Source organism: Eschrichtius robustus, chromosome 3 (genome assembly GCF_028021215.1).
Source record: "Eschrichtius robustus isolate mEscRob2 chromosome 3, mEscRob2.pri, whole genome shotgun sequence".
Lineage (NCBI taxonomy): Eukaryota > Metazoa > Chordata > Mammalia > Artiodactyla > Eschrichtiidae > Eschrichtius > Eschrichtius robustus.
This window is the reverse complement of record NC_090826.1, coordinates 25,910,984-25,937,307: the sequence shown is the minus strand read 5'-3', so window position 1 is coordinate 25,937,307 and position 26,324 is coordinate 25,910,984. Positions and strand designations below refer to the sequence as shown.

Sequence of the window (26,324 nt, the reverse complement as noted above, 5' to 3'; positions counted from 1 at the left end):
GTCATGCGGGCAAGATGGCGGAAGGGTGAGCCAGTCATCCAGTTCTCGGGCGTTGGGCCCTGAATTCTCCCAGGGCTGGGGTGCTGGGCCAGGGTCCCCGCGGGGAACAGGAGGCTAGCGCGGGCCTGGACGGAGCTGAAAGGACGGGTTGGAGTCTCAGCATGAGGGGGTGGGGAAGCGGCCTGCGAAGTCTCGGCCCGCGGGCCACATCTGAGGAGGGAACTGAGACCCGATCCTTGCGCGGGCGAGAGTCGCGCTGGGGGGCCGCCAGATGTGTCTGTCTTCCACAGGGAGGACGTGGGATGGTGGCGGAGCTGGCTGCAGCAGAGCTACCAGGCAGTCAAGGAGAAGGTAAGCCGGGCCGGCGCCCTTCCTCCGGCAGGGCCCCGCGCCGCCTCACTGCAGCCTGGTCCGAGCCGTCCCGCCGGACCCGTGTGGGCGCCGGGCCTCAGGGATGAGGCCGACTTGGGCCCTACGGGTAGACAGACCCCAACTTAGACCAGTGTGACTCTAGCTACAGTGAAATAAATACGGTCTTAAAGGCTGCAGCGACCCTGTGGTAGGAATCCGTGGGAAGGAGCGGTTTATGTCCGCTTGGGAAATTCACAACTTCGTAGAAGAGAGAACATTTGATCTCGGCCTTGAAGAAAAAGGATTCTAGCGATAGAAACTTTCTCCTCTAGTCATTCAAATATTAGAGTATATGCCACAGCCAGCACTGTCTGACTCTGTGGTCCTGAGGATACCGACGTTAGCCAAGCAGGTGCAATCCTGGACCTCCCAAAACTCACAGTCTAGTGGGGAAACAGCAATCCCTGTGGGACGAGTGAGGCTTGGCTCTGCCGGTGGGCAATGCCATTGTGTGTTGCTGTTTCAGTCCATGCTAGTTTGTCAAAACCAACCCAACTGAATTCTGGAAAAAGTTAATTACTGTTTAGCTCAAGCAGCTGGGTTGAGTCCTGCTTCAGGGCAGACTCCAAGAGGCTTCTGGCTTCAGTTAAATCAATCCTCTACTCTGGGAGCATTTGTAGTGTAGCATCACTACAGCCCAGCAAAATCTGAGAATGACCTGAGCTGTTTATGTTGTTGATGAAGACTCAGAGAATTTCAAACTGAGGTTTAATAGAAGAGACCCCAAAGGAGCTTGCTTTTCGTTGAGCAGTCTACTGGAAGGAGAGTCTGACGTTCATTTAGCAAATGTTGTGTGAGGGCCTCCTATGTGTTACCCTTAACGTTGGTCTTACCATAACTCACGAAAAATAGGTAGTTGATTAGCCTTCCATCTTTGTTCTCTCATTTGAAGTAAGGGGAATGGGTGTTGTTTCTGCCTTTGACAGTTCCCTGTTTGGAAAGAGAAGACTTAAATTGCCTACTCTTAGATGAACCTAGGCAAGATATTTAACCTCTCAAAGCCTCAGTTCCTCATCTGTAAAGTGGGAATACTAATAATACCTACCTGCTAGGATTGTTGTGAGGATTAAATGATAATATATATAAAGCACTAAGAACAATATCTAGCATACAGTAAGTACTAAATAAGTACTTTTTTTTTTTAATATTTATTTATTTATTTTTGGCTGTGTTGGGTCTTCGTTTCTGTGCGAGGGCTTTCTCTAGTTGCGGCATGCCGGGGCCACTCTTCATCGCGGTGCGCGGACCTCTCACTATCGCGGCCTCTCTTGTTGCGGAGCACAGGCTCCAGAGGCGCAGGCTCAGTAATTGTGGCTCACGGGCCCAGTTGCTCCGCGGCATGCGGGATCCTCCCAGACCAGGGCTCGAACCCGTGTCCCCTGCATTGGCAGGCAGACCCTCAACCACTGCGCCACCAGGGAAGCCCTCACCTCCTACTTTTTAAAATTTGAAGTCAACAACATGATCTCTCTTAACTCCCTCCCCACCCCTGAAGCCACTACACATAGACTTATCTATATAAACACTCAGCTTCACCTACCACTTGCTAAATCCAGTGGTGTTTTTCAGGTCTTATCTTTCTGGACCTTTCTGCTGCATTAGACACTAGTGATCACTCTCTCTTTCCTGAAACTCTACTCCCTTGGCTTTTGTGGCATGATTCTCTCTCAGTTCTCCACATACTTCTCCAGGCTTTCCTTTCCTGTTTCACGAATTCCTCTTCCTCTGCCTGCCCCTTAAAGGTGGTGTTTGAGGAACCTTATCCTCACACATTGCTCTGTTCACTCAACAAACTCTTTCATTTTAGGAAGACTCCTAATCCTTTCCTGTGAGATTTAGTATTTGAGAAGAGCTCCGGCTGGCCGGGTGTCCCAGATATCCCACAGTCACTGCAGATACTACATACCAAAATCATTGTCACCATCTTCTCTATAAACCCGCTCCCCCTTCAGCATTTTCTTCCTCAGCTGGCAGCACTGCAACCACCCAGTCACCTAGTTTAGTTGCCAGTAGCTCTTCCCGACTCTTTCTTGTCCTGAGTCAAAACATCTATTTAATCACCAAATCCACCTTTTTTGCCTAGGATTTCTTGAACCAGTCCCATCTTCTCATCCTGACCAGCACTGTCCTTGTTCATTTTCTTCTATTTCCTTTCCTGGGCTATTGCAACAGCCTCCTGACTGGTCTTCCTCCATTTCTGATCTTGTCACTCTTGGACCTATAGTCCATGCCAGTCTCTGGAGTGACCTGTCAAAAACGCGAGTCTCATCATGTCCCACCTGCTTCAGACTTTGGTGGTTCCCCGTCACCAGCAGGGCTGACCAGGCCCTCCAAGGTAGCCGTCTCAAGCTTTATCCCTCACCACTTCTGCGTTACCCTTTATTTTCATTAGGACTGAAGTGCTTGTAGGCCTCAGTAAACCCCAGGCCTCACCACGCCCAGGCTTCCTTATGACTCCTGCTCATTCTTTAAGGCTCAGTCCAGGCCTGTCAACAAGTCTTTCCAACCTCCCCACAATACACCGGTCACTGCTCTGCCCTTGCACATCAGCACTGTTACGTGAGCATTTTCCCCAGTAGACTGTGACCTGGAGGGCTGGCACCATATCTGTTCATATTGGTCCCCTCAGAGCTCACAGTCTAGTGAGGGAGACAACCATTCATCAAATAATCATGTAAATGGTTATATAATTAAAATTGCCCTGGTACGTACCAGTCTAACAAGCACACATTTTTTGAGTGCCTACTTTACGCCAGGCTCTATGTCAGACACTGGGAGAGCATCAGTGAACAAAAAACAAAGGTTCTATGTTTACAGAGCTCACAGTTTATCCAGGAGGATAGACACGAACAGGTAATCATAAATCTAAAGGACAGTAAATGTTAAAGAAGAGAACGTGCAGGTGCCCATGAGCAGGGGAGCCAACCTACATCTGAAGAAAGTGACATGTAAACATAGCCAGGTGAGAGGGTTCGTTCATTGTGTTTGTTCGCTTGTTTTGAAGAGTTAGAACTATGTGTCAAGGAGAGGGAATGATGTGTTCAGATACCCTGAGTTAGGGAAGATGGTAGAACATTTGGGAAACTTTTTGAGGAAGGCCAGCTGGAGCTCAGTGAGGGGCATCGTGGGAGGGGATGAGAGTCTGCCAGAGGTGGGATTATATGGGCCTTGTAAGTGAAGGTAAAGATTTTATACTTGCCATAGGATACCGTGTAATCACTGAAGAATGTAAAGCAGGGGCATCGTGGTCTGCTCTGACTTACAAAGCTCCCACTGGTGTCAGGAGGAGAAGGTAATAGAGGTATCTGATGCAACCTGGGAAAGGAGTCCGGTTGAAAGAGCAGGTTGGCCTGGACTAAGGTGGTGGCGGTGTGGATGGAGAGAGAATTAATAAATGACTCTTCCACTCCAATTAAGGAGTCCTGAATCTGAAATGGAGGCATTCCCACTCGCAGGGAAGCCTCTGGCTGATAGGTGAGACTGTCCCATTCAGAGACTTCCCAGGATGATGAAAACTAGGCTGGCTCTTCTGCAAAGAAAAAATCACCAGAACATTCAAAAACATGCTTTTAAAATGCAGGTGATTATCCCTGTGTAAAATGAAAGGGCTTGAAGGGGTGAGCACAGTGATAGTCCAGGAATGTGTCTTAGAGTGGGTGAGGATGAAGCAAGACAAGGTAAGGCTTAGACAAGAGCTGAGGGCCTGCAGTCTCACACTGCGTTTGAGTGCAGAGTGAGAGTCAGACCGGTCCGACAAGCAAGTATCAATTCTGCCCAAAGGAGCTCTATGGATGAACAGAACCTTGGGCAATGGTGGAACTAAGGCGGCCTAGGAGAGAATCCGATCCAGTATTTCTTTTCACACCCCCTTTGTTGAATGTAAAAAAATCACACACCTTTTTCACTGGTGTTGTCAAAAATTGCTCATAAAAGCTTTCTAAACTATTGCTGTTACCAGTACAACATATTTATAAAACCTTTCACACAAGTAATTTCACCTACTGTTTCATGTTTCAACTGAATTTCCCTGTAACAAAAAAAGTAAAAATAGAAAACACTTTCCTTTGATTAAAAAAAACACACACACACACCTTCTCTTCGTGTTTGAAATTGGAAACAAAGGTCATGACTTACAGCATAGCAGAGTGATGCATCAAAGTCTGTTTTGTTTTCATACTGCGTGTGCCCCCTTCCCCATTCTGCTCATGAGAACTACTGATCTCTTCCACCTCCCTCATTTCCCAGGAGAAAACTGAGGGCTAGATGAGAGTTCCTCCTGGCCACATAACTTATAAGTGTCTGGGCTGAGCTCAGTCCCTGTTCTCAGAGCAGCAGGAAGTTCCTCTGTGCTCTCTGCTGTTGGGTAATCCCAGGTCATGGAATTGGGACAAGTAAGCATTGTTTCTGAGCCCAGGCTTCCCATGTCACTGAGTTTTCCATGTTTCTGTCTGATACTAAAGCACAGGGAATAGGAACAAAGGGTGGTGGCACCAGCTGGCTCTGTCATTCCTCTCTGTCTTCCCTTAGTCCTCCGAAGCCTTGGAGTTCATGAAGCGGGACCTGACAGAGTTCACCCAGGTGGTGCAGCACGACACAGCCTGCACCATTGCAGCTACTGCCAGCGTGGTCAAGGAGAAGCTGGCTGTGAGTACCACCTACACCCTCCAAGTGACTTTCCCCCATAGCCTGACCTGCCTGGGACCCTGGTGGGAGCTCCCAACCTTTCTACCGTTAAGTGATTGTTTTTTCCCATAGGCTCCCATTTTGAAAATTATGTCTGTCAAGCAAACAAGCTACATATGTTAAGTAATAATAAGCTTTCCCACTTCTGTATTGTTTTAGCAGATCAGCAAAGTCATTCATTGTAGACAATTTAGAAAATACAGATAAATAAAAGAAAAAGAAAGACCTAGAGATACCCATAAGTCCCTCTCCCAGAGATTAACTACTGTTAATACTTGAGGAGTATATCCCTTATGTATACTTTCTTTTTCAAAACTGGGATCAAATGAACACCATGTTTCATAACCTAGTTTTTGACTTAATCATTGCAAACCTCGTTCTACAGAATCATAAATGGCATGGTATTCTGTTATGTGGATTTTACCAGTTCCTAGTTTCCTGTTTGTTTTTTCCAGTATTGTAAACAGAGTTACAGTGAACATGCTGATTGCTTAATCTTTCTGCTTAATATTTTTTTCCTAATAAGGTATTGGAAAGGATATAGGGTGAATATAGTTGTTTTAGACCTTTTAATATCTACTGTAAAACTGTCCTCCAGAAAGGTTTTGCCAGCTTATATTCTTACTGGCCCTGGTTTTATCAATCAGAGATGTATAGTGGAATTCTCTTGTGAGATAGGAGTTAGATTCTAAAGTCAGCATGAAACTTGAAAATTGTATATGGTCAAAGATATCCCTGCAAACCTCAAATTTCCAATGAAGTATAGTATACTGGTTTTATATTACAGTTTCTCCTTTAGTATTGGAACAGATTTCAGTTTCTTTGATCACCAGCTGAATCAGTTGCCTTGTAATTAGAGGCCATGTTATGAAAAACATGTTATGGAGTTTTTATAGCCAAGCTTCTTTTGTTGAATCTTGTAAAATACTGTCTGCCTGCTAACCACAGCTACTGATGAGCGTGAATAACAAGTAGTAATCGAGCTGAACTGCTGCAAGTCCAGCCAGTAGCAGAGATGCCACTTGTTTCTTTCATTTATTTACTCCTTTTCTCATTCAACAAATATGATTATATACCTGTGCCAACATGTGCCAGGCACCATTGATAGTCTCTAGGTTTAAAATACCTGGGCAGCCTAATCAGGAGTAAATGTGACACTTTTCTACAAGGTTTGCAGAGCCTGGTCCTGTCTCTCAGCCTCCCATCCCTTCTTAACTTATGTATGTATGTATGTATGTATTTATTTATTTATGGCTGCATTGGGTCTTCGTTGCTGCATGTGGGCTTCTCTAGTTGCAGCGAGTGGGGGCTACTCTTCGTTGCAGTGCATGGGCTTCTCATTGCAGTGGCTTCTCTTGTTGCAGAGCACGGGCTCTAGGCATGCGGGCTTCAGTAGTTGTGGCATGCGGGCTCAGTAGTTGTGGCTCATGGGCTTAGTTGCTCTGCAGCATGTGGGATCTTCCCAGACCAGGGCTCGAACCACTGTCCACTGCATTGGCAGGCAGATTCTTAACCACTGCGCCACCAGGGAAGTCCCATCCCATCCCTTCTTGCTCAAGGGCATTCTGACCAGTGTGGCTCAAGATTGGTGCCCCACTTGCCTCTTCTAGGAGGTCCATACATTGGCCCTCAGCTGGTCCCAGGTTTGCCTCTAGACAAGGCTGTCTGTTCTCATCCTACCCATATGTCCTCAACCTTTCACACAAAATACTTCCTGAGCAATGATGATGATGAGATTGTAATATTACAGTACTGCTAGTTATTAAATGTTTGCCATGTGCTGGGCATTGTACACACCTTATCGCTTTTAATCTCCACAGTATATTTATCTGCATTTTATAGATAAGGAAACAGACTCTGAGAGGGTTTAGGTCTCATAACCAACAAGTAGTAGAGCTGGGATTCAGATCCAAGACTGACCCCAAAGCTAGTACCGTTTCCATCACTCTACCCATAAGTCCTCTTCCCCACTGAATGTCTATGGCATGGATCCTCCCCTGTCAATTTGTGATCAGCCTGGTCGACCTTGAAATTTTGTTGAAACAGCCAGTCAAGGAGCTCTGCTCTGACCTACACGGGCCTACTGTGGCCCTGTTCCACACCCCCATCTGGGGGATGGGGACTCTGGCTGCCCCTCTCTCCTTCTCCAACCCCAGAGATGGGGGTGAAAGGTCATGAGCATTTCCCTGGTCCCCACACACAGTACACTTTGACCCCTGATGCTTCATACCTCCATACCCTGTACCCCAGTTTGCAGCCTGCTCCTGGGCCACTTGCTTCCTCTGTTGGCTTCTCTCTGCAGACCGAAGGCTCCTCGGGAGCAACGGAAAAAATGAAGAAAGGGCTGTCTGACTTCCTAGGGGTGATCTCCGACACCTTTGCACCCTCACCAGACAAAACCATCGACTGTGATGTCATTACCCTGATGGGCACACCCTCTGGCACGGCTGAGCCCTATGATGGCACCAAGGTATTCACTAGTGGCACTGGGCTCTAGCTTCCAACCTGAGCTCACAAAGCAGTACATGTTCATAAAAAATAAATACATGTATATAATTAAATTGGAGAATACCAATAAGCAAGAAGATAATTGTTTCTAAACCCGTAATCCCATCACTCATAGAGAACCACTGATTCTTCGTTGGTGTATAACCTTCCATTTCTTTTTGCTTGCAAACACTGGTAAAGATAGTTTGGGGTTTTGCTTTTTAATAGAAAAAGCACTTTATACATGCAATTTTGTAACCCACTTAAAAAAATTTACAATTAACTATTAGCATCTTTCCTAATCACCATCATTTTTAATGTCTTTAAATTCTTGCAAGTGTATATAGCATAATTTATTCAGTCATTTCCTTAGTGCTGCACATTTGGATTCCTTTCAGCTTTCATCCATAATAAGGAATGCTCTGGACAGCATCTTTACGGGCATGATCTCCACATTTGTGTTATTTAAGACTAATTTCCAATAGGAATAAATGTACAGGGGGAGGATATCTTCAAAGCAATTAAATCAACAAGAATGGTAGTATATTTCTATTGCATTTTATCTTCTCACCATTATTCCTCATATTTTGTGGAGCGTTTTCTCCCAGATTCACAGTGTGGTGTCACAGCAGTTTGGCCTTCTTCATAGCATTTTACCACATTGAATTTCAATTCCAAACATGATTTTTCAAGCATGTTTTTCAACACTAGTATTAGCACCACCACTTAGTACACATTTAAGTGGATTGTGAAAAATTTTTAATTATAGGATTTTAAATTATAACAGTGAATCACCAAAATCGCTTGCTGAAGTTGTGATACAGCCAGCCCATGCTTCCTGCAATAATGAGGAAGGAAGGAGGGGCTTTCCGTTTACCAGCTAAAGTTTGCCACTCCTGTGGCTCTAATGGGAACATAGATTGCAGTTTATTTGGCAGACTGGCTATGAAATTAAGAAATTCTTGATGAATTGTTTTAATTTGAGAGAGTTAAATATTTCAAAATTTGCCAGTAAATTTTGGACTTTATTAATATATTTGCACTAACATTTTTCATATCTCACATAATTCAAAACCATTTTATACATATAATTTTATAGCCTACTTACCCTTTATTTTCTTAGTTTCCAGGGGTGGAATACTGGGTGAAAGACCATTTTTCTAGGAGCCCCAGTTTTGGACTCCTAGCCCAGTGCTCCACTCCATAGCCCACAGTGTTAATTGCCAGGTGCCCTGTGGGTATGGTAGCCAACAGGGGAGAAGCTGGGTTGTGGTTGATTGGCAGAGAGGGGTTGCTTTCTATCCCCGTCACCCCAGAATTTCTGTTCTTTTCTCTTGTGTTTTTAGGCTCGCCTTTATAGCCTGCAGTCAGACCCAGCAACCTACTGCAATGAACCAGATGGTGAGGGGGGTAGCGGTGAGGGGGCAGGCTTGCTGGGCAGGGAGACCAAGCGGGTCTGGATTGCGCACCCTGTTTGTCTCTGGTAGCAGTGGCCAGGCACCCCCTGTGTAGAGGGACCAGAGTGGGGCTAGCTTGACCCTTAGATCTGGTGGGATGGGTTGATGGTCCCCCTTCCTCCCTGAACCCAGACTGTCTTCATCCCCTTCTACAGAGGCTTTGCTCCTCTCGTCCCTCATCCTCAGCTTAGGCTCCCTCCCAGCCCTGCTGCCCTGCCTGCCTTCCTTTTGGCCCGTTTGCTAAGCTCCTGCTGTGCAGCAAGCCCCAGGCTGGGAACCAGACACCAGAAATGAGTTGAACCCTCAATCAACCCTGTCCAGACCTCCAGGAACCTGCTGTTAGGAGACAGAAACAGGGAATAAAGCAAAGATACTAAAGATAGAGTGACTTGACTGCTTCCACAGAAAGAGGGGAGCAGTGGGATCCCAGAAGATGGCATGTAACCCAGCCTGGGAAACCTAGGATGTGACACCTGAATTGAGGTTTTACCGATGAATTAGAAGTAAACTAATTTTACTTTTAGAAGTGGGGGAAGGGGGTTCAAGCAGGACAACAGGAATTTGAAGTTCTCGAAAAACCTAGGCATTTGGGAAGGCCAGACAAAGGGCGCATGTGAGGAAATGAGGGCAGTGAGAGCTGCCAGGGGCACCAGACTGGAAAGGCTTTGGGTACCAGACTAAGCAGTTGGAATGTTGTCCTAAAAGGCTCAAGATAGTGGTTCTTAACCTTTTTTTAAGTCACAAAGGCCTTTAAAAATCTGTTGAAAATAACAAGCCCTCTCTCAACAGAATTTTATATGCATATGGGAATTCTTTAACCCTTTGAAGCCCATCTTTGGACCATAGCCTAAAATGCCCTCCTGTAGAGAACTGTTGAAGCATTTTGAGACCTGATGTGATCAGATTTTGCATTTTATAAAAGAGCCTTCAAGCAGTGTTTTGTAGGATGAAATAGAGAGGGAGAGATGGAAGATGGGAAGACCAGTTACGAGGCTTGGTAGGAATCCTCATGTCAGAGGTAAAGCCGGAACCAGGGAAGGGGCGGGTGGAATGAAGAGGAAGGTATGCATGTATAAGAGACACTGAGGAAGTGGAATCCAGAGTGACTCCATAAGGGAGGAGTCTGGGAGGGCTTCCAGCTCTCCAGTGGATAACTGGGTGGGACAGGTGGGGGAGGGAAGAAGATGAGCACACATTGTATTTGCAGCATATGTGTAGGTGAATGTGTCCAGGCACCTGGACCTCTGGATCTGGAGCCCAGAAAGGTAGCCTGTGCTCCAAAGACACATGGAGGAATTGTCAGTGGGAGGAAGAGGTTGAAACTCGTGGTTTAGTGGAGGTTATCTTGGGAGAAAATGGAAAACAAGAAGAGATAAGGAAAGGAAAAAGAGGAGCCCACTGAAGACTCAGATGGAACAACGAGAGAAGTGGGAGGCAATACACAAAAGAGTGAGAAGCCAGGAGAGAAGAGGGCTTCAAGAGGAAGGTAGTGGCTCCCAGGGCAGAAACTGTAGGATGGTCACATGAGGGAGGACAGAGAATCTGCTATTGGATTTGGCAACATAGGGTCACTGGTGGTAACCTGAGAGTAGCTGTTTCAGAGAGGAGAGGATTCAGTAGCCAAGTGCAGTGGGATAAAAAGCAAGCAGGCATGGGAGAGAATGGAGACTGCAGCCCCTCCCAGTGATCACTTAGGGGCCATGCCCTGATATCAGGCCTACCCACCCCTTCACCCTGCCTGACCCCCCACCTTGGGCCATATGGCTTTGGAAAAACCTTAAGCTTTCCTCTTTGTCCATGTCCAGGCTTAGGTGTGATTTCTCTAGGCCCAGTGTTCTTTCTCTAGACCCACGGAACTGACCATCAGTGTCTGTCCCTCTGCAGGGCCCCCGGAGTTGTTTGACACCTGGCTTTCCCAGTTCTGCTTGGAGGAGAAGAAGGGGGAGATCTCAGAGCTCCTTGTAGGCAGCCCCTCCATCCGGGCCCTCTACACCAAGATGGTGAGGGCATAGCTGGCAGGACCTCAACCAACTCCCGGCCTGAGGTGTGGCGAGGTGGGAGGGACATGTCCAGAGTCATTGTGGAGTCCTCTGGCCTAGAGAGCAGCAGGAGGCCCTGTGGAGCCAAACCAGCCAGCTCCTGAGCCAAGAATCCACGTGGGGGAAACTGATTTGCCAGGCTTCTGGTAATCACGGTGAGAAATGGATGGGCCAGCAAAGCCTGATGGGAGTTCTTTTCTTCCTCCCTGGCCAAGCTGGGCCAGGAAGGTGGGTCTGGGGGGTGGAAGTGCTCTAAGAATCACTACTCAGCCACTTATCCCATCTGATATCCAGAGTGGCTGGGAGCTGGCTGATGAGGCTGGGGACATAGACCCCACACACCCACTCCCAAAGTCTCATCTCCACTGTCCCCTCCCTCCAGGTGCCTGCAGCTGTTTCCCATTCAGAATTCTGGCATCGGTATTTCTATAAAGTCCATCAACTAGAGCAGGTATGCTGGCCTAACCAGGGAAGGTACTCCACTCAGCCATGGGGGAAGGGGGCTGGATTTTGTTGAGGGAATAAGGGGACAGAGGGTGCCAAGAGTTCTGGGGTCAGGACCAGAGTCTGGGAAAGAGGGTTCCCTGACTGCTCCTGGCCATCTACTCCCCCACATTCAGGAGCAGGCCCGGAGGGATGCCCTGAAGCAGCGTGCAGAACAGAGCATCTCTGAAGAGCCTGGCTGGGAGGAGGAAGAAGGTAAGAGGTATCGAGAGGTGATGAGAAAGTACCAAGTCCTGCCTGTGGGGGACTGTCTGGGCCATTCTCTCTGAAGCCTGGAGGGACATGGCACCCCAGGGAAGAGGAGGGAATGAATATGGTGTTTGCACATGCCCAGGATACGCTGAGCTAACAAGGGGTTGTTTACCAAGGCTGGTGGATCCCAGGTTTAGGTACAGAAATCGCATATGTCAGTTGAAGCAGATTTCCCTGCCAGCCCATGGACCAGTACTTCAGAGTAGGGGATGCTTATTGAAATTCCAGATTCCCTTCTTCCACTTCTAAATAAGACTCTATGGACATGTGGCCAAACTTGTATTTTTAACAAGCTCCACTGGTAATGTTAATGGCCAGCCAGACTTGGGAACTGCTGGCTTAGGGACGGAGCTGAGCTCCCTCTACCTGGTAGCTCAGCTTAGGACAGTGTGTGGGAGCCAGCTGCATGGTGTGTTAACACAGTTACTAAGTGCTTATATTATATGCCCAACCTGTACTATAAGCTTTACATGTATGGTCCTTACCACAACTTCATTATCCCTCTTCTGCAAATGAGGCAGGTAGGTTAAAGAAGAGTTAAGTGGCTCGCCCAAGATCATGCACCTGGGATATAGCAGAGCCCAACCTGAACCTCAAACTGACTGACTTTAAAGTCTTGGCTTTCTAAGCTATAATATTATCTTGGGCTGCACTGCTAGAAGCTGAGTGCCCACCAGGCACGTGCTGTGCCTCAAGGGTGGGAGAGACTTTGACCAACAGGGATTATCTGCAGAAGAACTGTGATGGAGAGGGAGGTGAGGAAACTGGCACCCATTAGTTTTGGTTAGAGCAAACTTTGGTGGGAACCTGAGGTCTGTTTTCAGAGAGCTCCAAGGTTGTTTTGGGGCTAACCAGGGTACATCACTCTCTTTCCCTACCTTTCTCTCTTGACAGAGGAGCTTGTGGGCATTTCACCCACATCTCCAAAAGAGGCCAAGGTTCCTGTGGCCAAAACTCCCACATCCCTTGAAGGAGGACCTGGCCCCCGGAGCCCCTGTGCAGAGAGTCTGGTGACCCCGGTTGAGGCTCCAACAGAGGTGACTCCATCGGAGAGCAGTGAGAGCATCTCCCTCGTGACACAGATTGCCAAACCTACCCCTGCATCTGAGGCACCAGTGCTGCCCAAGGACCTGTCCCAAAAGCTTCTAGAGGCATCTTTGGAGGAACAGGACCTGGCTGTGGATGTGGGCGAGACTGGACCCCCACCCCTAGCTCAGTCCAAGCCCCACACCCCTGCTGGCCGCCCCAGCGGTCCAGAGCCCCGGCCTCCAGCCAGAGTAGAGACTCTCAGGGAGGAGGTACTCACAGACTTACGGGTGTTTGAGCTGAATTCAGACAGCGGGAAGTCTACACCCTCCAACAATGGAAAAAAAGGTAAGCCAAGGCCAAAGCCCAGGGAGCGTGTGCGGGCAGGACAGGTGAGAGTTGCCACCTCACAAGGCAGACTTGTCACCTTGTCCCATGTGAGGATCCTAGGAGCAGATGGCCTTCATTTGTGCTACTGATGATGATGATGATGACAGCTACTATAGGTTGAGTATTTAGTATACTCTATTCCATCAATTCCAAGATGCATTTATTCTCTGAAATTAGGATGCATCTTACAATTGTTGGGGTTTTAGATTCAACAAAATAAGGTTTATGTCAAATCATGTGTTAAGGATGTAATATTGCATTTAATTTCTCAGTTACCAGGGGAGCGTGTTAATTTCCAGTTTACAACTCACAACTCCATATAATTGTCCTCATTTTACAGATGAAGAAAGTGAGCCTCAGAGATGTTAAGTAACTTGCTCAAATTCACACGGCCAGGAAGTAGCAAGCCCAGATTCAGACCCAGCTCTGTCTGACCTGAAACCCATGCCCTTAACTACCACACTGTGTCAGTTTCTATCCTTTTGAACAGTTCAACTTTGGGGTGGGAACTCCTGTACTCCTGTAACATTGATTGCTGTCAAGGGTCTTCTTCCATGGATGACCTCAGGAAAGTCAGTTAGCTTCCCTAGGCCTGTGTTAATTGTTATTATTATAAAATATATAAACAAAACTTACATGTACAGTTTAAAGAAGAATAAAATGAATACTCGTGAACTTGCAGTGACCCAGCTTAAGTAATAGAGCTTTAGTTTCTTATCTGCATAATGAAATTTTAGACTGTAGACACTTTGACTTTATGTCAAGGGGGGACCTCTCTCTAACTCCTGCAATTAAAGGACAGTGATGGCTCTGGTGTCAGCTTGTTTTGCCACATCCAAAATACCTCTCCAGAGATAGCCAGTTGTCAGCAAGACCTCCCCTCAGCTCCTTACACACAGGCATCCTGTCTGCCAACACTCAGCACCAGTTGGCCACAAAGCTTGCCCAGCAGGTGAGCACTGGCCTACTGGCAGTGAGGGACTGGCTTACTGCAGTGGATGGGAAACAGGCTGATTTCCAGTTTCCAACACAGTGTTTTCCTTCTGACTCTGATTCAGTGAGGTCATCCATTGAGCTCCTACCTACTCTTTATAAGACACTGAGGAGGGCAGGGTAAAGGCTGCAGTCTATGATGAGGCACGAAGCAGTATGAGACAGGCTTGGTACAGGAGTTCAGAGAAAGAAGGAACCTCCGCGCATCAGCAGGTGTTTCACCAAGGAGACAGGCATTGTATAGGAGAGTTGGAGAGTTTGGGGCAGGTGCACGGGGAGCGGTAGTCCAGGCTGAGAGGGCCTACAAAGTCCCCCACGTGTCAGATCGTGTGTTAAGGACATGGGGACATGGGGCACATTGAAGGGGGTGACCAAAGCCCACGTTTCTGTATTGTTCCCAGGAGAGGGAGGAACAAGAACTTAAAATCTTAAGCCGAATTCAGAAAGTTGGACTTGGTGCCACAAAGCAACAGGGCATGCTGCTTATATGCCCAACCTGTAGTAAAAGCTTTACATGTAGAGGCTAAGGGCTCAGGCTCTGGAGTTCAGACAGTTCTGGGTTCAAATCCCAACTTTTCTCATGAGCCATGTGACTTCAGAAAAGCTACTGATCTTCTCTAAGCCTCTGTTTTCTCCTCTGTAAGTTGGGGGTAATTATTTCCTGATAGGTCCTCAGTTAGGGAAGAAATTTGGGTAGAGTCCTGCTTTGGGGAGATGATGAAGATAATAAGAGGTACCGTTCTCTGAGCACTTTCTGTATGTCTGTATAGCTCTGTGCTAAGCACTTGATATGCATATCACTCAATCCTCACAAAAATCCTGAGATCTGTGAGATTTTCCTTTTTTTTTTTTTTTTTTTTGTTACTGGTAGGAAACTGAGATCAATCACCCATCCAGTAGGTATTTAGAAAAGTGTGACGTTGCCTTTAGGAGAATGAAGAGTAGGTGATGGACCCAATAGGTGGTGTGGGGTTGCTGGGTGGATGGTGCGAAGGGTCCATTTGAGATAACGGTCGTGAATTTTAAGAGACACCAGTCAGCACAGTTGTACTTTTGTCCAGCCACGTTCAGTTGCTCAGGTGCAGGCACAGAGCAGATGGGGAGTTGGACTTAATCAGGGTTCAAGCTTACCCAGGTGAACTCAAAAAGACAAGAGTCCAAGTGTATGCAAGAAGCGATCAGAATGATGGTTCATGGAATCTGAGCTGGGTAAGGGAGGGAATAACAGTGAGACAGTTGGAAGGTTAAAGAATTATTGTTTCCATTGGGAATTGGGCTATTGGAGAACGTGATGAGAAAAAATGAATGGTGGGTAGAGACTGGAAGAAATGAGATTACGGGGAAGATGCAGCATGAGCTCTTAACAGCGCGCTATACTGCCTCTAATGCACTGGGGGATTCGCAAAAGGAGGACCTGGGGATTCAGTGCAGAAGACCCACCAGAAGTAGTTGTAGTCACTTAGTAGGGGGAAGCTGGGGTCTTAGACTCGGGTGGGACAGTGGGGACAGAGTAAAGGGAGGAAGAATCTTAAAAGAAGCTTGGAGGCAGAGTGACTCCTTCTCCCTCTTGTGTCCAGATGACATGAGGGAGGCTTGGTCTCTGGATACAGCAGTCTCTGGAGGTGGCCCAGCCACAGGGACCTCTAAGGTCCCAGGGTGATGCCTGTCATTGCAGAGCTGCTTCCCACCTGTATTTTGTGCCGAGATCCTTTTGAGCAAGGAGACTAGACTTACCCTGCTCAGGCTCCCTCAGCAAGGAGCAGAGAGGGGAGATGAGGGCAGGCCCTGTGGCCTGTGGACTGGAAGAAGCTCTGGGCTTAAAGCGCCACTTCACAACTGACTGACCTGGGAGTGGCTTTTGCTTCCATTTCTTCTCTGGAGAAGCAAAGAGCCAATTAAACAGAATAAAATGAGCTGTGAGTGACAGCACCACGAGGTTAATAATCACCTGAAAACTCCCCTTTCTTACAAACAAAAGAAAACAGTAGAACTTCATCATGAAATCTTAAATTGTTGTTGCATAGATCAGTTCTCTGCCACGTGCACAGTGTAAAGGAGAGCTTAGTACTCTCATTGTGTGACAGGACAGGATGGTGGGAGGAGGCAGGTGGCAGAGAAAGCCCAGATTCACATCTCTGCCACTCAAAGCCTTTGTTTCCTCACCTGTAAATTGGGACTGTTAATACATATCCCAGAGGGTGGGTGTAAAGTGCTCCAAAAATGTTAGCTGATGCTTTCTTTTTTACCCCGAAGGGTCTGCCCTAGCATTTAAGCCTGAAGAGGAGAGTTTCAAATCCCTAGAGGGCAACCTGGGGTTAGGAAAAGCTGTCATGACCACAGCCACAGCTCTAGAGGGAGAAATCAGCTGGGAGTCCAGCTTCTAACCCACAGGAAGCCTGCACTGACAGGGAGCCAGACGCAAGCCACCAAGAGTGTCCTGAAAGCACAGGGAGCCTTAGATGTGGAGTCAGAAGAACTGGGTCTTGGTTGCACATCTGCCCCTGACTGGCTGTGGGACCATGTGCAAAATTACTTAACTCTGGGACCAGGCCTTTAACAGCTCCATTTGTTAAATATCCACCGTGTATATATGTTACAGGCACTTTACATGATACTGCTAATTTTAACACTGTTGTATCTCAACTGCAGGCCAAGGTCTATACAGAATCATCTAGGTACCTGTTTATAATGCAGAATTCTGGGTCACCACCTACACCTGCTGAATCTGAATGAGGGGGATGGGAAAGCAGGAATCTGCGTTCTAATAAGCTCCTCCAGTGGTTCTTTGCAAAGAGGGTGGTTTTATCCTTATTTTATAAATAAACTGAAGCCCAGAATAACTTGCCCAAGACTACACAATAGATAAAAGAGTTAGGGTTCCACCCAGGTTTGCTTGGCTCCAGAGACCCTGCTGTTACCACACCACTTATGGCTAGCTGGGTGACTAGAGAACAGTGCAAGAACCCTAATAAGGAACACGGAGGCCAGGCTTGGGGAGGTCTCAGAGCCTGGGTGCATGGTGAGGAAGAAGCTGGACAGGAAGAAACAAGGTATTTACAGGTGGTGCCACTGGGGGATCAGAGCTTACTCTTTTTAAAGGTGCTTTTTAAAAAAATGATTACAAAGTAATATGTGTTCATTTAAAAAAATATATTACCCCATGACCTCATCACCTAGTGATAACTATTGTTAGTATTCTTGTGGGTATTTTGCTCATTCTGTCTGTATGTGTGCATGCATCTGTGAGCGTATTTTTTTTTAATGGAATCATACTGCATATACTCTTTTTTACAGGAACGATTTTTGTAGTTTTCTTCTTACTAATAACTTTCACATGTACATTTTTTTTATATTGCCGGTAAGAAAGCATACCCAAATATGAATGTTTGGAGCAGTTGTCAAACCTTAGCAGGCATCAGAATTACCTAGAACAGGGAGGAGGAAATGTTTTCTGCACAGAGCCAGGTCACAAATATTTTAGGCTTTTGGGGACATACAGTTTCTGTCCCAACTCTGTCGTTTCAGCATGAAAGCAGTCATAGACAATATGTCAACAAGTGGCCATGGCTGTGTTCCAAAATTTTATTTCCGAAAGCAGACAGTAGGCTGGATTTGGTCCACAGGCCATAGTTTGCCAACCCCTGATTTAGAGAAAGAGTCCACGAATATTTACTGAGTACAAACTATTTGTTCTAGTCACTTGGAATACATAAGAAAACAGAAGATCCCCGTCCTCGGGAGCTCACATTCCAGCTCCTCTACTATTAGACAATGAGCATAGTGAATCTGATTATGTAATACACTAGAAAGTGGTAAATACAATAGAAAAAAGAACAACCAGAGCAGAGTGAGGGGTCAGGGTGCAACTGAAAATAGGACAGTCGGGGTAGGCCACATTTAGGTGGTGAGATTTGAGTAAAGGTGTGAAGGAAGCGAGCGAGTTGGCCTGTGGGTATCTGAGGAAGAGTTCCAGGTACAGGGAACAGTCCTTGCAAAGGCCCTAGGTGGGAATGTGCCTGGTGTGTTTCAGGAGTAGCAGGATCAGTGTAGGTAGAATGGAGTGATTGAGGAGGAAGAGGTTCATTGTTTATTTCTTCCGGAAGATTTCCATGGCCCCTAGGGAGCTTCTGGACCACAGTACTTCTCCACTATTCAGTAACTTGCTTTTTCTCACTTAATAGTTTAAGACTATTTTGCCATGTATATAAATGTTCTATAGCCTAACCTTTAAAAGCCACATAATGTTCCATCATATGACTATACCGTTTATTTTTGTAATTCCCTATCAGTGAACTTTCAGGTAGTTTTTTAAGTTTTCATCACTGTAACAGCACTACAGTGAACATCCTTTTGGTTAAATTTTTTTACTGAATCCAGGATTTCTCCTTAAAATAGATTCCTAAAAGTGGGATCACTGAGCCAGAGAAAACAGAATGTAAAGACCTTTGGTGTGTATTTGTCAGGCCTTTCTAAAGAGTTCCATCACCCCCAGCTACAACCTCTTCACATCCCCCTTCCTGTCTCTCACACTATGGGTCATGGTTCCAGGCTCAAGCACAGACATCAGTGAGGACTGGGAGAAGGACTTTGACTTGGACATGACTGAAGAAGAAGTGCAGATGGCACTTTCCAAAGTGGATGCTTCCGGTGAGGTGAGTGGGCCTGGTTGGCCACAGGGAGGCAAGTGCAATGATTCCAGGTCTGAGGACTCTCCCTTCCAAGCCCGAGTGTCCCCTCAAGGTGGATCCCGCTCCTGTCTGAGGTGGCAGGCTGCGGGAAGGAAGCTAGGGCCTCCCACTCAGGCCCTGAACAGTAGTCATTAGCAGGGTCCGCTTCCCCTCAATTCCAGGGGGATGGATGGGGGAGTTCTTGACATTAGCTCCTATCAGAATCACCTGAGGAACTACTAAAAAATACAGATGCCAAACCCTGCCCCAGACCTTTTGACTCATGGTCGCCAGGTGTGGGACCTGAGCAGATTTCTGGCCTTGGAGACAAAAGACAATGTGATCACTTAACCTGAGCCTCTGTTTCCCCATCTAAAACATGGCACTGATCATTATAATCTCATGCTGTGGCAGATGATGCATGTGCACACCTTAGGCATAGTGCCCGGGGACATGGGCGCACTAATAGACGTTCCTGAAACCACCACAAAACAGTTATAAGCTCAGAGGCCTATTCTTATTCTTCACTTCCTCTCAGAATCAAGGATGGTCGTTTTGAATGAGGGGCTGGGCAAAAATCTCTCATAGCTAATAAGGGACAGGACTGAGGCTCCAGCCCACACATCTGATTCAAGTCAGTGTTATATCCACTGTCACACAAGAACCCCATGATTCCTTCCAACGTGTAGCTCAGGAACCTGCTATAAAGAGGTGAACAGAGTAGAGAGAATGGGAAGGGCCTTGTTTTTCATGCTGAGAAACTGAAGCCTGGAGGGAGATAGTGACCTACACAAGAGTATTTTACACCTGTGACCTCACTATACCTGGGGTAGAGAAGGCCCATGGCACCTCTTATGCCACGTGGTCTTCATGGCTTTGGTGTCTTTGCAGCCCTCTTTAAAACCCGACATACAATATACCTGAACAGAATCATTCTATAACCCATCATATCAGGGGATCTGCTGACAGCAGGCCAAGAGAGGGTTGCCTGGGGAGACTTCAGCTGGGAATTAGGGTGCTGGAGCCCCTAGTGAAGGCCCTGCGAGCACCTGTAGTCCAGTGCCACGCTTGCTTCTGATCACAGCACCGCTGTAAAGTTCCCTGCCTCTCAGGGCCATGTTCTTACCTGCTCCGCAGGAGACAAGTTCTCCTTCAGGGATTGACTGACAGGCTTCTTGTAGGCAGGGCGTCCCCTTGTGGTGTCCAGTGTTGGTTGGTAGAAGCATTTCCTTTGAGTCTGGAACCATCAGAGCAGCAGGCCCACCGCTTGGGCAGAGAGCAGCTCTGCTCCCCAGACATTCCTTGAAGCGAGTGGTTCGCTCTGAGAGGACGCCGGGTATGGCCCGGGAGAGTTGGGGCTGGGGCTGCGGGGAGGGCTATCCCAAAATGGAGGCAGCCGGGGAGCTTGGGTCTCAGCTTGACTCAGAGGAGTAATACGTGTTTGTGCTCTCCATTATCCCCTCCCTTTGCAGCTGGAAGATGTAGAGTGGGAGGACTGGGAATGAGGGGAGCCAGAGCAAGCCGCTCCCCTACCCACAGCACTTCCCACCTCCCTCGCTCGTCTCCGCCCGGCCCTGGAAGACACTGACTAAGAATGTCCCCCAAATGGCCTCTGTCAGCAGAGGCAGATTCTGGGTTGTTCTTTGTTGGCCCTTTGGGCCTCTGCTCACATCTGGGAAGGGGCTTGCTAAATCCAAACCAGGAACTCTGACTTGTGCCAACCATAGGATGACCCGACGGGGACGAAACCTACCCCCCTCACCAGAAGAGCCTACACTTCTCTGCTGAACACCCACTGTTCCTGGGGACTCTTGCTGGGAAGTCCCAACGGATAGCCCTAGCCCATCTGCCTGTGTAGGCAGAGGCCAAGCTACCAGTCTCTTGGAGGACGCCGAGACAACACACTCTGTCACCCATAAGCAGGCAAAGAAGGCCATGCCACCTGCCCTTGGCTAGACAGGGATGGTGAACACATTTTGGTTCCTATCCCAGCAGGTAAGAGGCATTCATTTCTGGGAAACTTGCCTCTCTTAGGAATCTCCCCCTCCCAGGCATCTTCCATTCCTGGAAAGGTTCCTTGTGGTTCAGAATCTAGAGACCAAACTCCCTTTTACCCAGTCCAGGCTGGTATGTCCCCAACGCCTTTCCCAAGGCTTCTTCATGTCACATGCACCCGAGTCCTTAGCCCAGCTGTGCCACCTGCAAGAGTCTGCTCTTGCTCTTCTTCCCCTCCCCAAGAAGGGAGGGGGCCACTTCAGGCCCTTCTGTGTGTTACCTGGCGGGATACCTTGTCCAGCCAGCTACCCACCTCGACTCCCCTGTAGCTTAGGACACAAGCCAGCTACCAGCGGTACAGAGCAGTGATCAAAGCTGAGTACTTACAACTCTGGTAAGCCCAACTTCTCCACCTCAACCCTTCTGCGTCTTGGAAGGGATATGCTGGGGGTGAGCTTCTTGAGACTGTCATCAGGTTTCTGCAAAAGCTCTTCTTCCTGAAGGCAGATCAAATCCTTGTGGCTCTCACCCTCCACTCTGGTAAAAGCTGCACCTCTCTTGGGGGAATGAGGGGCTGCAGGAATCCCTGGAGACCCTGGTGCTTCACGATGCTGCTCTGGTGATTCTTGTACATAATCTGGTGTGTTCACCAATGATTTAAAGTGATTGTGGTCAGGGACGCCAAGAGAGTGGTGGTCACTTCCACTTCAAACCTTCGATGAGGGGGTGGGATGGAGAGAATGCTGAATCTTTTTTTGATGGGATGGGGTTTTTCTCTTTGTAATTATTTCTTTAGTTTAATTAACCTTTTGGTTGTTTGTGCAATATTATATATTTTAAATTATAATGTATCTCCCCAGAGTATTTTGTAGCCGGGAAAAGAAAAAAGGAAAAAAAAAAAAAAAGAAGACTCTAACAGCTGTTAGTTTTGTAATTAAAAAAGAAAGAAAAAAGAACTTTGTCCTGAACCTTTTCCAGACTTGCCGTTAACAGCTATTAAAGAGATTCAACAGAAGCTGGAAGGTGTCTGGGGCTCTGTTCTTGTACCCTGCGGCAGCTGCCCCAGAGCCAGGGCAGGAAGCACACTGTGCGCAGGGTGGCTTCCTGCTTGGAGCCTGGGGGTTAGGATGGGAGGTAGCCTGGGTTCTGAGGAAGTCCCTTGTCCTCATCCCAGGCTCACCTTGGCCTTTGGGATGAGAAAGGGACAGGGCCCCCAACAGGCCTGTCACCAAGACAAGGAGTCAAGAGGCCGTTACTGCATTCCCAACGCTTCTGCTTTTATTTGGAAAGGAAGTTGCAACAACAGTGGTTCCAGTTGCTCTTCGTCATTTTTCTCCTCTCCTCCCCCTGTATGTGTATGATTCTGGGGTCTATTTTTAATTAACTTTAGTTAAACACCTGTATGAAAATCACTTGTTAGCTATAATAAAAGGGAAGTCTGAATGAGGCCCTCTGGTTCCATGAAGATCTTTAAAGGGAAAGGGAAGTAAGGCTGGAGAGGGTGTAGGTAAGTTTTAGGATAAGTAAACTTAAAGTGTAAAATATATATCACCATTTTAGAAGCGGGTTTTTGGGTTTGCTTTCTCCCCCTACTTTATTGGGGAGGACTTGCCATTGCTTTTATCAAGTGCTTGCTAGCCATGGATGCCAACTAACTTCTTCGATTGAAGGCCGGAGGAGCATGTCTGATTCCAGGAGCCGCCTGAGCAAGTCCTGGCATTCGGCCGAGATGCCCAGATGAGTGGGGAAGGACACCCTCTTCTGCTGCTGCCACAGCATCTTGGGGATGTCTGTGTCATCAAAAGGTAGGCTGGCACACAGCATGACGTACAGGACCACGCCCATGCTCCAGACGTCACCCTTCTTGCTATCGTGGGGAATACCCTGAAGCACCTCTGGGGCGGCATAGGCTGTGCTGCCGCAGAAGGTCTGGCTCAGCTCCCGGCATGATTTGGGCAACACCTTGGCGAAGCCAAAGTCTGTCAGCTTCAGGTTGAAGCCCTGCAACAAAGCGTTCTCGCACTTGAGGTCCCGGTGAGCCACACCACAGCCATGGCAGTAGCGGATGGCCTCGACCATCTGACGGAAGAGGGCCTTGGCCCGGCTCTCGGGCAGTGGCCCCCCATTCAGCACACAGTCAAAGACATCCCCTCCTTCAGCCAGCTCCATCACCAGGTAGATTTTCCCGTCGGCAGACTCCAGCGTCTCGTACACTCGGATGATGTTCTTGTGGTCCAGGGTGCGGACAATCTGGAGCTCCCGAGGCAGGAATCTCTGGATAAACTCTACGGAAACAAGGGAAAAGAGATGGAGCATCAAGTGCAGAAGGGCCTAACTCCTCCCTCCTGTCTGCTGCCTTCCAACTTCTGTCTGCCTATCTCCCCACCATGTCTGGGTCTTGTGCCTTGGTTCCCTTTCATAGTCTTTAATGTCTGTCTGCTTGGACACTGCAAAGAATGTTCACCTCTATTGTTTTTGTAGTTAATTCCTGAAAGGAACTACTCCCTGTCAGCCTCAGGGACTGTTGTGAGCAGCCTGTGAGACCATGGATATCAAAGTGCTTTTAGACTTTTAGACTATTAGGGACTTTTAGACAAGGCTATTGAATCTCAGTTACGAGGCCTGATTTGCCCACAGCGTGGTGAGCCCGCTCCTCTCACGTCTGCCTGCTGACCCACAGTTCTTTCCATGAGCCCTGTCTTTTCCCCATCTCTGCCTTCGTTGACTCCAGCTCCTGCCCTGTGCTAGCCCTGGCCATGGCCTCGCCAGTCTCTGTTCCCCTCCTGGAATAGGAAAGGCCTAGTGGGCTCCAGCTCTGCTTCTGAGGATCCTTCACCTCCTTCCACTTTAATCTTGGATTTTAGAGGGTGTGATTTTCCTGGACTCCCAGCATCCCTGTGTTCCCCACTGACCTACCCCAGAGCCACAGTCTCTCTTGCTTTCCTTGGTTCCAGACTAAAGGGGAGGACGGAATGATCCTTCTGACTGGAGGAAGCAGCCACCCACCTCAGCCAGCCCTCGCTTCCTCCAAAGGGGCCCCAGCTCACCTTCTGGCCCTCCCATCTTGTCTATAATTTTAATCGCCACTTTTCTTTGGTGTTTTTTGGAAACTGCTTCTTTGACTTTTGAGTAGGTCCCTTCCCCAATGGTCTTGCCCAGCTGGTACCCGTTGTAGAGCAGAAAGTCCTCCATGCTGTCTAGCACCTCCTTCCTTCCTATCACCCTCTCAGCTCATGCTGCCTCTGCGAGGCAGCTCTACTCCACCATCGCCCTTGGCCTGCTCCTTTTCATCCGCAGCCGCCCCCAGCGCTGTAACATTCTCCGTCTGGACACACAAGCCGCGGGTGGTGGGGAGGGAGAGGGTCAGACATTTTAAAACTCTGGCCCAATTGTGATGTAGATGTTGTGTGACTCTTGGCCAAAATGGGCAATGCCCCCTGCCTGACCTCACCACCACCACCAAACCCAGAACGGGTTAAGTCACGGCTGCGCTCAGCCCCCGCGCCAGGTAGTGAGTCGCAGCCCCGCCTGTGGGGGGCGCTCCGGACGTCTGCGCGCGGCCCGGGAAGCCGGGCTCCTTTCTGTGGACACAGCCTCCTGCTCCCCCATCGGGCAGCTGGGGATCTGCGCGACCCATGGCAAGAGCCCTCCAACTACCGGCTCGCGCCGCGCTAAGTGCCAGGGCGGCGCGAGGTTCCCCGGCGGGAGGAACGGGTTCTATGAGGTCAGCGCGCCACAGCCCGTGTCACAATGCAGCCCTCCCCCTCGACGCCCGGGCCCCGACGCGCCGCAGACACCTGCCAGGCTCCGCCTGGACCGGAGCGTCCTCACGCGGCCAGGGCTCAGGCAGCTGCTTCCAGCCTGGGACCGGCCTCGGCCTCCGGCAGGTAAGGGACGGGCCACGGGGCGGGCGCGGGGAGGGGGCGCCCGGCGGCCCGCGAGCTGCCTGACCGCCACTCCCCGCGCAGAGCGCCCCGGGGCCCGGACATGAGTGCCCAGGAGGCCCCGCAGGGTCGGAGATTCCCCATTGAGGCCGGAGACTCCCCTGGCTTTGCCGCCCCCCGCGAGTCCCAGGACAGCTCGGAGCGGGTAGCTACGGAGCACAACCCGGTCAGGTGAGGCCGGCGCCCCTCCCCGCCGCCCCACCCCGGCCCACTTTCCGTCCCCCGACCGCCCCACCCCCGCCCCACGTAAGGTCCCACATCCACGCCCGAACCTCTGGGACCCCAAGTGCACTCCCCGATGCGTCCCGTACAGGATGAGCCGGCCCCCGCCTCAGCGCCCCCTGTCGCGCCCCGCTTTCCCCAGGCCGCTTCGACGCTGCCCCGGCTGCCACTGCCTGACGCTGCTGCACGTGCCCATCGACGTCTACCTGGCCTTGGGCGGGAGCCCCCGGGTCCGCGCCACCTGAGTGCGCCTGTGCACCGCAGCTCCGCGGGAGCCGGGCGTGTACGAGGCCTGCCGCGGGCCACCACGCTGAGGTCGCGCGCGCCGAGCACGAGACAGTGATGCACATTTTAAAATAAAAGAACGGATGCACATTTTAATAAAGCACAGCATAAACTGTTCTTTCCACTCCGGGCTGGCCGTGTATGCTTATCCCGTCGGATCGGGCTGCCCGCTGCTCCGCCTCATCCAAAGGCATCTTCCCTTCTGCTGCCTCCTCACTTGGACCCAGCCCCAGGGGCCTGCCCTTCCGATTCCGCTTTCTTCTCCCTGGACACCAAGCCCTTCCCCCATTTCTTGCTGGTCATGATCCCTTTCAGGGCCGCCTTTCTGCTCAGGCTCTCTCTGCCCTCATCCATCTCCCCAACACTCTCCTTGGTTCTCCAGTAAAATTAGCATTACTGTGCTGGACTCTGGGGGCCCAGAGAAGCTTGGGACTGGAGGGGGTGGACAGAGAACTTAACGAGAATGGCCACCCACACCAGGCCCATTTAATTCTCCCAAGATGGAGTTTGGTTTTGCTACCTGCTGTTTTGTGACCCTGGGCACCTCTGGTTTTGTTGAAGGGGTTAGGGGCTGCCCCGTCCCTGTCCATCTTGAGCCTTGGTTTCTCCTAGGACTGGTGGGGCCAGAAGACTGGGGAAGAAGTCGTTTGAAAAACTTCGATTCCTTATTCCTTTTCACAGGTGAGGGAACTGAGCCTTAAGCAACGTGCCTGGGGTCCCCCAGACGACAGGTGATGCTAGTGCACTCCTCAGCGTCCTCAGACTTGAGGCCCCAAAATACATGCATAGGAGGGGCCCATGACAGGAAGGCTGCCTGGAAGCTGAATATTTCCCACTTTCCAATTTTGCTTTAATGAACCTGTATTATTTTAATATTGGAAAAAATGTATGTAACCCAAAGGTCATGTTCAGTCTCCTGTCCCCTGAGATTTAAGTACGATTGACTCAACACCCCTCCTCTAATCCACA

At 49.1% G+C, this 26,324-nt stretch overlaps 3 protein-coding genes across 4 annotated transcripts; 2 read left to right on the top strand and 1 right to left on the bottom strand.

Moving 5' to 3' along the window:
- Window positions 1-20,603, top strand: BSDC1 (BSD domain containing 1). 2 transcript variants are annotated; one of them, XM_068539408.1, is made up of 11 exons: window positions 1-25; window positions 291-351; window positions 4,939-5,055; window positions 7,397-7,564; window positions 8,928-8,982; window positions 10,923-11,038; window positions 11,460-11,528; window positions 11,698-11,776; window positions 12,728-13,207; window positions 18,791-18,894; window positions 20,382-20,603. In XM_068539408.1, exons 1-11 carry the CDS (start codon window positions 15-17, stop codon window positions 20,412-20,414), a joined length of 1,293 nt encoding a protein of 430 aa, XP_068395509.1. In that variant the 5' UTR covers window positions 1-14; the 3' UTR covers window positions 20,415-20,603. The 2 variants fall into 2 exon arrangements, with proteins under 2 accessions (XP_068395509.1, XP_068395508.1); XM_068539407.1 differs by lacking the exon at window positions 20,382-20,603 and having other exon boundaries at window positions 18,791-19,080.
- Window positions 20,604-22,527: 1,924 nt separating this feature from the next.
- Window positions 22,528-24,096, bottom strand: TSSK3 (testis specific serine kinase 3). Its single transcript, XM_068539410.1, has 2 exons — window positions 23,952-24,096; window positions 22,528-23,189 (listed from the first exon to the last, which is right to left on the bottom strand). The coding sequence occupies exons 1-2, from the start codon at window positions 24,094-24,096 to the stop codon at window positions 22,528-22,530; spliced, it is 807 nt and encodes a 268-aa protein (XP_068395511.1).
- FAM229A (family with sequence similarity 229 member A) lies at window positions 23,724-25,423 on the top strand. The gene is made up of 3 exons (XM_068539409.1): window positions 23,724-24,791; window positions 24,873-25,019; window positions 25,213-25,423. The coding sequence occupies exons 1-3, from the start codon at window positions 24,655-24,657 to the stop codon at window positions 25,313-25,315; spliced, it is 387 nt and encodes a 128-aa protein (XP_068395510.1). The 5' UTR covers window positions 23,724-24,654; the 3' UTR covers window positions 25,316-25,423.
- Window positions 25,424-26,324: the final 901 nt, after the last annotated feature.